Source organism: Sinocyclocheilus rhinocerous, unplaced genomic scaffold, assembly GCF_001515625.1.
Source record: "Sinocyclocheilus rhinocerous isolate Xijiao unplaced genomic scaffold, SAMN03320098_v1.1 scaffold127, whole genome shotgun sequence".
NCBI lineage: Eukaryota > Metazoa > Chordata > Actinopteri > Cypriniformes > Cyprinidae > Sinocyclocheilus > Sinocyclocheilus rhinocerous.
In genome coordinates this window covers 246,576-259,649 of record NW_015664685.1, presented here as the reverse complement: position 1 = coordinate 259,649, position 13,074 = coordinate 246,576, and the positions used below count along the sequence as shown (strand labels likewise).

Here is a 13,074-nt window from a genome sequence, read left to right as displayed (position 1 = left end):
CTAAATAAGAAAACCAAAGATGTACAATTTATAATTAAATTATCTCAAAATAAAGAAAAAATATTTAATGATCAATCCGTTTGAAATCTTGTGTGATCGGGTATTCTTCTAAGTCTTTGTATTTGTCTTTCAAAACAAATTAATATTAATATAGTTTACAGTGCAATGTGAAAACTGTGCAGTAGTCTGCATTCAGATAACAATAAACATAAAGATGCATAACAACATAACAATAAATACAAATTACTATAATGTAACATTTATTTTGCATCCATTTCAAATTTTCTGCAGCACGAGTAAAGTCTGTTCTCTGGTGAACCAGAAGGAAGTGAATATTGGCCTCTGCTTCCATCTAGTGGTGGGTACAGTGGTGTTTTAATCGGAAGGTGAGAAGTTTTACATAAAGATGGTAACGCATAGCAAGTAACATTAGTTTCAAGTGCCCAATTAGAGAATACAATAGAGTGATGAAGGCCATCCCAGCACCCCTGAAAACAATGATTCAACAGTTTGTAATGTACTCTAACTCTCAATCAGAAATTAGATCACTTTGTATTGAAGGTATTAATTTAAATAGCAAACAGTTTTCAAATAAGTTTATTAGAAAGGTGTTATCTAAACAGTATTATCCTAATCAACCGAAAAGAAAATATGTTCTGCAAGACTTCAGTGAGGATGAGGCGGAAAAAATAAGGAAGCGATATTTATCATACCCAATTCTTCCCAAGGCCAAAGAAGTGACATTTAAAATCTTAAACGACATTTATCCATCCAATTGCTTTTTACATGAGAGATTTAATTGGGAAAATAATTCATGTGGATTTTGTGAGAAAGACATTGAAACAGTAGAACATATTTTCTTTCAGTGTGAATTTGTATATGAATTTTGGCTTTCATTTCAAAGTTGGATACAATCTAAAGATATATCGCTGCATCCTTTGAATGTGACCTCAATTAAAGTTGGAGTGTTTATAAATGATAAAAATTTAGAATTTGTGATAAATAACCTGATTGTGTTAGGCAAACACTTTATCCACAGATGTAAGTATTTAAAGGTTAAACCCCATTTCACTGGATTGAAGAATGATTTGAAGTTATTTGCAAAATCCCTTCAATGGATGATGGACAGAAATGCTTTGAAACTTCTTTCTGCTTTGGACTTATACATGTTATTAGATTAAGACCCTCACCCCTTTTTTCCCCTTTTTTTTCTCTGTATTGTTCTGTTTTTCTTTAAATGCTGTTTCAACACGAAAAAAAAACAGATTTATGATTGTTAAAATATGCCTTAAGTGTTTGTATTTGAATAATGTTTATTAATTAAAAAAACAAAAACAAAAAAAAAACAACTGTCTTGCTAAAAGGCCACAGTTGACGGCTGTTTAGCTCCAAAGCTTTCAACAAAGTGCCATAATAGAACTATAAATGTTGCCCATTTAAATCATGCACTATCTTCTGAAGACATGCAGTACTTTTATGTTGTTATTTGATGAAAATTTTCCCCAACATTGTAGCTCTTCAAACTCTTTGGACTTGCACACATTCAAACTTGACATCTTAACCCAGCTGGTGTCTCTTGGCGCTCTTTTTTTATTTTTATTTTTTTTATTTTCCCTTTCACATATTTTAGTAATCATCGTAAATTAGATATCATTTGAAAGCTTAAACACAATTAATCTTGTGAAACCCGTTTTGAAAGCAGCCATTGTGTTACCATGGAAATGCCAATGGCACTTTAAAATCTTTTAGCGGGCTTCTCCCCCTAGTGGGTGATGTCATATTACAAAATTTACAACAATTTTATAATCAAAACTTTTTATAATCTTGACAAAATACATATCGTTGGAAAGGTCTGCGTTTCAATTAAGGGTTCCATATTTGGTGGTTAGTTTGTGATAGAAGTAATGTTGCAACAGAAATTTATAAATTAGTGAGAGGAAAATGCAACAGAGTTTTGGTGTTACCCGCTGGCTATTTTTGGTATAACGCTTAAATAAAATCTCACAAGAACCTTAGGTCTGTATTCAAAAGCTTTCATGAACTGGAATGACATAAGAGTAAATTTAGACGTTCTCTAATACGTTTCTATTTAACCCTAATATGATTTCAATATTCCTGAAGTTCTTCTACTCACTTTAACATGTTCCGTTTCAGTTCAAACAATTATAAAAAAATCAGTGGTATATGCAATTATGGATGTGAGGGAAGGAAGGAACATTAAGGGAGAGTAGATTCTACTGTAATTAATGGTAATCTGCAATTTATCGTGTTTTCCCCACAGACCACAAAATTAGATATTATGAGGTAGAATCATCAAGATGAGACAACAAAAATTGGTTTCACTATTTCAGTCCAGATTTTATTGCATGAATACATCACATACATTATCAGATAAAAGGTCAGAACATTGTTTAATTATGGCAGATTTGTCAGTAACCTTGTGAAAATGTGATCATTTAACTTTAATTTTCCCAAGATTCTTACATGACAATTGCCCCATGTGAATCTGATGTTATCACATGAAAACTCAACTAGAATATAGTATCAAATATCAATATCAGCCATATCAGTATCAGTTGGGTACTGTCACAGACAAACGCAACTATATCATATGATGTGCAGATAATAAATACAAACAGTCAACAATAATTGCACTAGTTTTAACATAAACATTAAATACTTTGAAAGAGATGGAAAATTAAATTATTTAAATAATTTATAAATATAAAAATATGTCAGTGGCATATCCTTGTAGGTTTGCAAAATCGAGGAATTACTGATGATACATAATTATAAAGTAAGGCAAATTAGCTTTTTATAACTAAACAGTGTGATTGATATTATCACACTTTCTCTTCCTTTTGCATAAATTGGTCTTCGATGGCACAGATAATGTAAAACATTTTTAAAAATGATCATTGGTTCAAATGACATTGCATAATGTCACATCCACTATTCCTTCAAGTCCCCTGGATCTTCAGAGCCTTTATTAACATTCATCGGGTGTTCAGTGCACTATAGAGACACTCTGATCAGCCACGGCGCAGGCGGCCAGCAGCGGCTCACTGAAAGCATGTCTGACTACATGCAGCACAGACATAGATTCAGGATCATAGAACAGCAGGGTCTGACTGGGCCAATCCAGCAGCAGTCCCACTCGCTTGAGCTTCTTAGCCACTGTGATACCCACATTACATCCATCATGACAGAAAGACAAATCTCCCTCATAATGTGAGAGCACCCATGATTTTGTATTGTAGCCCAATCGTGCGGCATTGCCGGACCCCTTGCGTTCTATGCTGGAATAGCATACACCCACTTTGAAGGCAGCACTCGTGCCCATGTCAAGTACCCAGCTGTGAGTACCAGAGGACATAGGAGGGGAGCAGAGGGCATTGGGCCAGGTGTCGAAGCGCGCCGGGTCATAGGGGGGTGACTGACGCTGACGTTTTGGCAGGAAAGTTAAGGTGCACTGATCGTTGGAGAGGGAGAGAAGAGGACTGACCGTCTGAGCTTCAAAGTGTAGTGTAGTTAATCTGTGGTCTAAAGAAAAGAAGGATATGTTAAGAAGATGTTCAGAGCAAGAACATTTGAAGTTGAATGTAAGGGATGTAGAATGCCAGTGCTTCAAAATATTACAGTACACTGAAAATTGCTTTTACACCTATTTTTTTTTTTCAGAGTTAGCAATATGTAAGCAGGTCTAAGGAACTGAAGGGGGCTAAAGGAAGGTGTTAAGGGGTCCACAGAAAAGTTCAAAGAAAAACAGTATGTAAATGGAAGATATATTAAAAAGTACATAAAAAAATTCTAAACAATTGAAAAATAAAGTACGGTAATTGAAAATGCTTAATTTTTTTTATATTAATACAAATATATTTATAATGTTTAAATAATCAGCAAATGGAACACACTTTCTGGACAAAAATTATGAGATAAATCATAACTATTGTGTTCAACTGACAACCCCAATTTGTGTTTTCTTCAGGCTTATAAATCTAACAGTACTCTTGATGATGCAGCTAAATAGAAAGTAAGTACTTTCCAAATAATATTTTATGCATATTTATAATATTTTTATTTTTCACAATATAAATGGGTATTTATACATAACAATTATTATTATTTTTTTTTATTTTTTTTTTTCCCCAGAAAAGGGGTCATCAAATTTGAGAATCTGTGGCAACACAACGTTTGAAAACCACGAGTATGGTGATCATGTGCTATAATGAATCTGTCTTAAATTAAATCCTGTCTTGTGTAAATGGAAATGCACTTACCAGATGACCCTAGCAGTAACGCACTGGCCCATAAACCCACCATGAGTTTACTGTCACTGCAGCCTCTGTTCAAAGTCAGTTGTTCAGTGTCTCTAGGTTTACCAACACCCTCCGCATCCTCGATTCTAGCACAGTCAAGTACACAATCAATTATCATACCCAGCTTATGTCATTTTATGTATTTATGTGGGCATATTATTGCATTTATTGCAAACTGAATTTACCTGTCATTTATTTCCTCATTAGAGCTCTAAATAAATAAATAAAGATCAAAAATACAACAATCAGTGGAATATCACACAAATATAATTAGTCACATGAATATATTTTTAATTGATTATGAACATCTAAACATATTCGTTTTCAGAAACTGACTGAAAAACTATGAAACTGATTCAGAAGTGTGAAGTACTTATTTTAAGTATTATTTTGGGGAATTTGCTATTTACTAAATACTTTAAAAAATGTTTTGTTCTATTTATAACTGTACTGAAATGTCATATATTTGAAGTGTGTCCTAGAACCATATGCTGTCAGGACAAATTACTTTTAATTTGATTGATTTGTTTTCTTAAATAAGTTTGAGCACTGAAAAAAATTGTGATTAAACAGTGTTTTTTTACCCCTCAAAATTTGTGTACTACTTTAATGAGATCACCTCTTCTGTGGTAAATTTTATCAAGAATGTCCATATTTCATCCCAAAATTCATCACCAATAAATTTTTAGGTTTCAAAATTTTTTTCAGGACTTTGTATGAAGATGATTCTCAACTATGTTATGAAAGATATAACAGAATGATTTAATATACCATTTTGCTTTATGCAGTATATGTGTCCATAAACGGGGTTTCCCACTGTATACAATGTATCTATATGATGTATCTAATTTGCATATTAATGTGTTCTTGGGGCAACATGCAATGAAAAAAGAAGTGTAATAATGAGAGTAATAATGGGCAAGATTTTCATAATAATATCTAATATTTCATTTATATCCTGTTTCGTAACAGAAAGTCATTTTTTGATTTGAAACCACATAACATTTTCATGAGATGTTGATTTATGAGATGTTATTAAGAGTTTAAAAAATAGTCAGATTTAAATGACAATTACAAAATATTATCCTATTTCCATAAGACAGTTAAATGTGATCACTAAATCAGTGTCAGCAATTTTTAAAGACCATGGAGAGGGAGTGGCCATGGTGAAACTTCCAAACATTTGGTATCTCTGAAAAGCCCTGAATGTGCTCTGTACAGGACATCCAGACTTAAAACTGTGACATGCAAGTTCTCAGAAAAATTCACTAAAATACAATGACCTCTAGTGAGGACAAAAGTCTATTCCTGGGTCTCAGGAGTGTAATGAAAAAAAAAAACGTATAAATATAATGTTCCCTTCCGAGGGAACTTCGAACTGCGTCCTCTAGAGGTCGCTATGGGGAACGCCTTCGACGTGACTGGTGTCTGAAGCATAAATCTAAACACTACAATGATATTGGCCGGCGACAGCCTATGACATCACTACCGGCGCGACCACAGTATAAAAGGGCGCCGGTAGAACACGTCATCCTCTTCTTCGTCTTCACGACTGTTTGTTTGGAGTTGCATACTGGTGAGAACAATATTCTGTTTGTTGTTTTCATGGCGAGCACCAGCACTAGCAAGGCGTTTAAGAAGTGTGTGGATCCGTGTCAGCGTTATCTGACACCTGATGACACACACGATCTTTGCGTCGCGTGTTTGGGCGAGGAGCACGTACGTGACGTCCTCGAGGGGGCGGCATGCGTTCATTGCGAACTTTTCTCCATGAGAAAGCTCCGCTCTCGTTTGGCCCTCTTTTTGAGGAAGGAGGGGCAGCCATCGGTTCCCCAGGGCTCAGGACCTGCCGCTGCTGAGGCACGGAGGAAACTGAGTTCATGGGGTTCTCAGGTGGACCTGGACAATGAATTGAAGAAGGGGCTTTCCCTTACTCATTCGTCTGTTACGGACGAGAGTGAGCTGTTGGAGGATGACGTTATTTCTCTGACGTCATCTGATCCAGCAGCTAGTGCTCTGCTGGCTCCCGGCCAGGAAGAGCAGAAGATGTTAGATGAGGACGAGGAAGTTGAGACTGAGTCCTCTCAAACCTCCTGCCCTGCGTACGAGGAGCTGCTTGAGGTTATGGAACGCGCCTTGCCGTGGAAGCGAACTAGGAGGGTGGCGTCTCGCGGCTGGCTCGATGAGCGCTATCTTTCTGATCATAACCCTCCAGCCCAGGTGAGCCTTCCATTTCTTCCTGATCTTCATGTGGAGATCGAAAAGACTTGGAAAAATCCGTTCTCTTCGCGTGTCCACAGATTTCAGCAGTCTAGTTATGCCAACATCAAGGGGATGCGCGAAAGCGGATATGAGAAGGTGCCTCCCATTGAAGAGACGCTAGCCTACTATCTCGCTATGGGAGAGACATCCTCTCTTAAGACTCCCTCCTTGCCATCTAGACCCCTTCAAATAACATCTCGTCTGAATGGCAAGGTGTACACAGCAGCAGGTCAGGCGGCGGTTTCATTGCATACCATGGCAATTTTGCAGGCTTATCAGGCCGACCTGCTGAAAGACCTGGATAAAGGTCATGGTCAGAGGCAAGACTTGAGGGAAGTAATCCAGACGAGGCATTCCCAATGTTCACAGTCTACCCTCGTCTTCCTCTCCCAATTCCCCTGTTAACCCTTTCCTTCCCCGATCAAGGTTTACCTCCATGTACTGTATTACAGTCTCCGGCTGGACCTATGATGTTCCGGTTAGTTTCTGTGTTTTTAAAAACATAGAGCTACCTACTGAAGATCCGGGAGAGACAGCCGCAGAAGTCATGGTGGGTGATCCATGTCTTTAAAAAAAAAAAAAAAAGCTTGCTAGTTGTATTATTATCTGACTAGCCTTTTTATGCAGCGCCATCCTGTTCTGTTTATTGGAACATCTCAGTCTCTGCTGAGGTTCCTTTATCTAACATGTTTGTTTCTATTTCGTTCCTAGATGGAAGCGTTTCTTTCCTCTTCTAGCAAGCTTCGCTGGAGATGCATCACTTATGCTAACGGGCAGGATCCTGACAATTCCTGTCAAATTTCGTACTGGCTGGACTCTGACTCTGAGTCGTTAGGCTTCCCTGAGAAGCCTCCTGGGTTATCATGTCCCCAGTATGGCGCTGCAACCTCAGGACCTGCGGGCCTTTTGGGGTTTTTCTCCCAGGTTGAGCTTATTTGGAGGCACTGTCTCCTGTTATGCTCCCTGGGCTGCTCGGTCTTGCCCTGAGGGGCTTAGACCTGAGCTTGGGTGAGTCTGAGGACTTGCCTCAGCCTGAGGGCTCTCGAGCCGCTCTCGTAATTCTCACAGCTGATCACATCAAGTAGTTAGGCCTTTTTTGTGGCCTCCTTGGTCTGTCATTTCTATGGCGAGGAGCCTGCAGCTCTCCTTTGTGGCACGTTCTGAGCATGGTGCTCCCCTTACTGCGGAAGGGTAATTTCAACCGGAATGGAACGCTTGTTTCTCCTCTCTGCGGAGAGTAGAGAATCTTGGAGAGCTGGGTTTTCTGCCCCTCTAGATGCTCTAGGCGGAGCCTTCAGGTTGTCAGGCCTCTTGGCCTCCCTGCTGGGCTACCTTCTTTGGTTGAGCCTGTATGCTCCCCTCGAATACTGCTCCCTATGTAGTTCTGAGTTCTCCTCTTTTCTGTTGAGTGAGTTCTCCACTTTCTGGAGTGGAGCAGCTGTGGTTAAGGCCTATGTCTTTCAGGGGTTGCAGGTCGTTAGGCTTTCTGCCTCCCTGTTATTCTACTCTTGTGGAAAAGAAGAGTAGACTTTTTTCGTCCTGGCTGCTGTTATGGTTGAGCCTAGCAGTGCTCCCTTCTTCGAGGTTCGTTTTGAGAATATTGCTCCCAGTTGAGCTTCTATGGTCTCTTCCGCTCCTGGAGTTGGTTGTTTCTCTGCTTAGAGCCTAGTCTTGTCATGTCAGGTGCACACGCTAATTCTCTGTGCACTTCCTTTAATTCCATAATCATGGTAGATGCGCACGCTGGGCCTTTGCGCACCTTTCTAAAACTTTTTGGTGAGGGTGACGCGATGCTGCCTCGTCCCCTTTCTCTGAGTTGTCTCAGGCCCCGGATCCTTCTTGGGGCTCACTCTCCTATGTATCTCTGATGATACTGGTATGGTTGTACGTTTTTGGAGCATTGAGCAGCAGCCTCAGGTTGTTAGGCCCCTTTCGGCCTCCTTGTTAGGCTGCTCTCTTTGTTGCTGAGTTCAGCAGTGCTCCCCACACCTTTGAGGGTTACCTTTGAGCCACGCCACTCCCAGTTGAGCATCTGAGGTCTCCTCTTATTGGGTCCTCCGCTCCTTGGAGCTCCACTGAGCAGCAGCTTTGGGTTGTTAGGCCTTCCTCTGCCTTCCTGTTAGGCTTCTCTCTTTTTGTGGTGAGTTTAGCAGTGCTCCCCTCACCTTAGAGGGTTACCTTTGAGCACGACACTCCCAATTGAGCGTCTGAGGTCTCCTCTCATCGGGTCCTCTGCTCCTTGGAGCTTCATTTAGCAGCAGCCTCAGGTTGTTAGGCCTCCTTCGGCCTCCATGTTAGGCTGCTCTTTTTGTTGGTTGAGCATGCGGCCTCTCGCTGAATTATTGTCACTCCTTGAGTGGGTCACAGTCACATAGGGTCTAGGCCTGTCTAGGGGACCGGTTCTTGGTTACCCTTTAGTAACGGTGTTTCTAAATCCATGCTATGGTAAGTGCACACGCTCAGCTTCTGTGCACTTTCTAAAATCCACATTGTGGTAAGTGTGCACGCTAAGAATTTTGCGCACTTTCTAAAATCCTGTAGGGTAAGGGTTATGCGCTGTAGCCTCATTCCCTTTCTATGAGTTGGTTAGGCCCCGGTTTTCCCCTTGGGCTCCACTCAACCTATGTCTCCCTGTTGGTTCATTACGGTATTTCTAATCCATATCTATGGTAAGTGCTCACGCTAGTTCTATGTGCACTTTCTAGGTCCATATTCATGGCAGGTGCGCACGCCAGCCTTTGTGCACCTTCTTAAAAGCCTTTATGGTAAGCGTGACGCGTTGTTGCCTCGTCCCCTTTCTCTGAGTTGGCTCTGGCCCCGGTTACCTTGGGCCCCACTCTCCGCATATTCACTTTCTAGACAGGGTGTTACTACTAAGTTTCCCTGGGTATCTTGAGATCCTCGGTAGCTCGTTCTTAGAGCAGGAGGTAGTCTCTGTTTGACAGGCCAGGATATGGGTTTGTAAGCAGCCCTGATACTCGGCCTTATCCCCTTAAAGGAATCCTTGGTTATTTTTGATTTCAGGCTTGAGCTTTGCCCTGGACTCGGGCTTTATACAAGCCAGCCCTTACAGGTAAGTTTGGAGCACAGCTCAAGCCTTTGGCCGTAGGGGGTTATGTCACTGACAGCCGTCTAACGTCCTAGGGGCAGCTCCTTTGACTTGTTGGTACTTGACTTGGTATTGGAATGCACTCCCCTCAGCATGGCAGCGTGGGTATACCGTTCCCCATAGCGACCCCTAGAGGACGTAGTTCGAAGTTCCCTCGGAAGGGAACGTCTCAGGTTACGTATGTAACCATGGTTCCCTGAGAAGGGAACGAGACACTGCGTCCTCTAGTTTCTTCGCCATGCTTCGGACGTAAGCTTCAGACGAAGAAGCGGATGACTGTGTTCTACCTTTTATACTGTGGTCGCGCCGGTAGTGACGTCATAGGTTGTCGCCGGCCAATATCATTGTCGTGTTTAGATTTATGCTTTAGACACCGGTCACGTCGAAGGCATTCCCCATAGTGACCCCTAGAGGACGCAGTGTCTCGTTCCCTTCTCAGGGAACCATGGTTACATACGTAACCTGAGACGTTACTTTCTAATTCTTTAATATGACAAATTCTTTGACTGTTAAATGTGTAGAATGTGTAAAGTGTTGACAAAGTATCCATACTTTATATTTGTCAAATTGCACAAATTCACTGTACTTTTTACCCCCCTGGCCTCTTCATTCACTCACCACAATCATGGTATCTGTCGAGTGTGTGAGTGTGTGCACCAGGCTGGTGCGTGTGTGTGTGAGTTTCTCCAGAGTGTGAGTCCAGTGTGCTCTCTGAGTGAGGAGGCACTGCTCCACTCGCTCCTCCTCTCTCTGTATGGCCTCTAGGAGACGCTGCTCCTCCTCCTCGAGTGCATCACGAACCACATTCACCTGAGCCAACACGCGTTCTCTAGCACTGTTTGCATCTGTCTATCAATTAAACAGCACAAGAGGCAATTACAACGACATATTACACTGTTATAACTACAGTTCATCTGAACATCAGGGACGTAATGTTTTAAGACTAGGGACATTAAAAATGATTTAAAGTCACACAGAATAAGTTACCATGTCCAAGATTTCACAGTCCAATAACTAATTATGTCCAATAACATAATTCTGTAAAAATAATAATAATAATAATAATAGCCTACAGTGCATTTTGTAAGCATTGCCATTGTGTTTCATATAGCTGTCCTGACTAATTAGTGAAATCTTCAGGTACCTGTACAGCTTTCTCTCTAGCTGTAAGCGTACGGTCAATGAATCGTTCGATCCGCAGGGCTTGCAGCTGCATTTTTTCGCAGACATCCACCAACTGATTCTGTTTAAAAGAAAAAAAAAAAAATCACATAAGAGGCATTAAACCAGCAGTTTAGTGGTATGTACGTGGCAGGAATGTGAAGGCATGTGGATATGATCTGAATGTGTCTGTTGTTGAAAAAAAGGTATAAGAAAGTATTGAGGAAATGCTTGATCACACAGGCAACACGTTTCAGGAATACAGGTTTTCAAAAGTAATTGGAAGCTTACAAATGTCTGAATTTAATTTCAAGACATTTGTAAGGTTTTTCGGTTTAAAATGTTTGTGCTATCTTAAAAAAGATGTCTGGTTTGATATTTTCTTGTCTAACGAGTTCAAGTACTTTTTCTGGCCAGTATAACACAAGTGAGTCCAGTGTTGATTTGAACCCTACAGGTAGGCTATTTTTTAATTGTAAACAAGAAACAGCACTGCATTGAAATACAAATTCTAAAAAAAAAATGTTTACAGTATGGGAAATCTGCAGCAAGAAAGACTATGTAGGCAAAGTGTTAGGAAATCAGTTCATGTAAATAAAAAAATGTCCAATTCAAAACGAATAATAATAATAATAATAATAATAATAAAACGTTCAACAGCATGGTTACTGCCAGAAAAGTTTAAATCACATTTTGTAAAAGGGAATAGATAAAAACTTAAATTCCAAAGGGAATGTATCCGATTGCAGTGATCAAAAAAACAAAAAACAAAGTTTCTTCATCCCGGGGTGTAACGTTACTGACATAACGAAACTAACCACGTCCTCCCCATAAGAATATACATACACAAATTGCATACAAAATACTGTTATTCTAACATTAGAAATGTATTTTAAGGGAATAGCGAACGTGTTATGTTATTAGTAATTGTTTAGTGTTTATGTTTTGTACATTGAAACCTAATTGTGACTCACCTTTACTACAGTTGCCCGAGTAACCAGCTCTGTCACCGTGTGACCCTGACAAGATCCATCCGACACACATTTCGAGCAGGTCGGTCTTCCTTCTGTACTGCAGTACAACTGTAGTTCGCGTTCATGTACTGGACACAGTTTCGCTTCTCCTGAAGCCGATATGGAGTCTGCACCGCTGCCTACATGGTTCTCCGATTTCTCAAATTTGCGCACAGGATTTGTCGATGATTCTCCGTTTACTGTGCCATTGGTGTGTAAAAACAGCCCACCGCCTTCACTTACATTTACTCGATCTTGAGGTTTTGGAGGGTCGTCACGCTGAGAGTTAGTCTCCAGGTCATTGACATGCAAGGACACAGTTGTCAGTTCACAAAGTCTATGTCCCGTACTCATGGCACCGAGAAATAATAATATGTTTGGTTACTTTTAGCAGAATAAAATACGAAGGGTTCGCCTGGTTTCGCTGATGTAGCCTATATGCTGTAAAATACCCGTGGCGCAGGTGTATCCAGTTTTAGAGCCCTGCCTACCTGTCGCAGGTGTATAACACGGAAGTGTTTGTAGAGTGGTTGTATAGTGTCTGAAGTCTGAAATAAAGTTTTTCTTTAAAAAAAAAAAAAAAACTTTTGTTAAACTTGGGACTCGACTGTTCTTGCAGCATTCTATCTATCTATCTATCTATCTATCTATCTATATATTTTAGCAATATGCTAATTTGTCATCTGATCTTGCATGTAGCATGTCTGGTATTGGTTAGAAATCAGACAGCGCTGTTCTGTTAATGTGTAACTCTCCATGCTCCAACACTCCACGAGTTAATTTGCTACACAATCATCACAAAAACAGTTCAAAATATATTACTGAAAACCATATTTGACCATTTACAGTAATCTAGTATTTCAAATAATAGCATGGTACCATTTAAAAAAAAAAAAAAAAAACTTTTTTTTAATAAAATAAAATGGATATGTAAATGTAGACTAGAACAGTTGTTTAAATGTGTTTTCTCCATGAATGACAAAATAAATATATTCCCTCTATCTTGTTAACTGTTGGTCATGACTTTTAAGAAAAAAGACAACAATAATAGTGTAAATAAATTCAGAATTTTAATAGCATCCTTAACAGTAATTATATGGTCATTAGACGTTTTTACACATTCATAATTCCTTTGCAACCTTTCTCTTTTTGTTGTGAACTATACTGACTCAATTTTTTTGGAAATGGGGTGGTATACTCGTTATTAAGG

At 39.8% G+C, this 13,074-nt stretch overlaps 1 protein-coding gene across 1 annotated transcript; it reads right to left on the bottom strand.

Moving 5' to 3' along the window:
• Window positions 1-2,858: 2,858 nt before the first annotated feature.
• bspry (B-box and SPRY domain containing) lies at window positions 2,859-12,344 on the bottom strand. The gene is made up of 6 exons (XM_016541106.1): window positions 11,826-12,344; window positions 10,835-10,933; window positions 10,309-10,539; window positions 4,505-4,530; window positions 4,281-4,405; window positions 2,859-3,543 (listed from the first exon to the last, which is right to left on the bottom strand). The coding sequence occupies exons 1-6, from the start codon at window positions 12,216-12,218 to the stop codon at window positions 3,008-3,010; spliced, it is 1,410 nt and encodes a 469-aa protein (XP_016396592.1). The 5' UTR covers window positions 12,219-12,344; the 3' UTR covers window positions 2,859-3,007.
• Window positions 12,345-13,074: the final 730 nt, after the last annotated feature.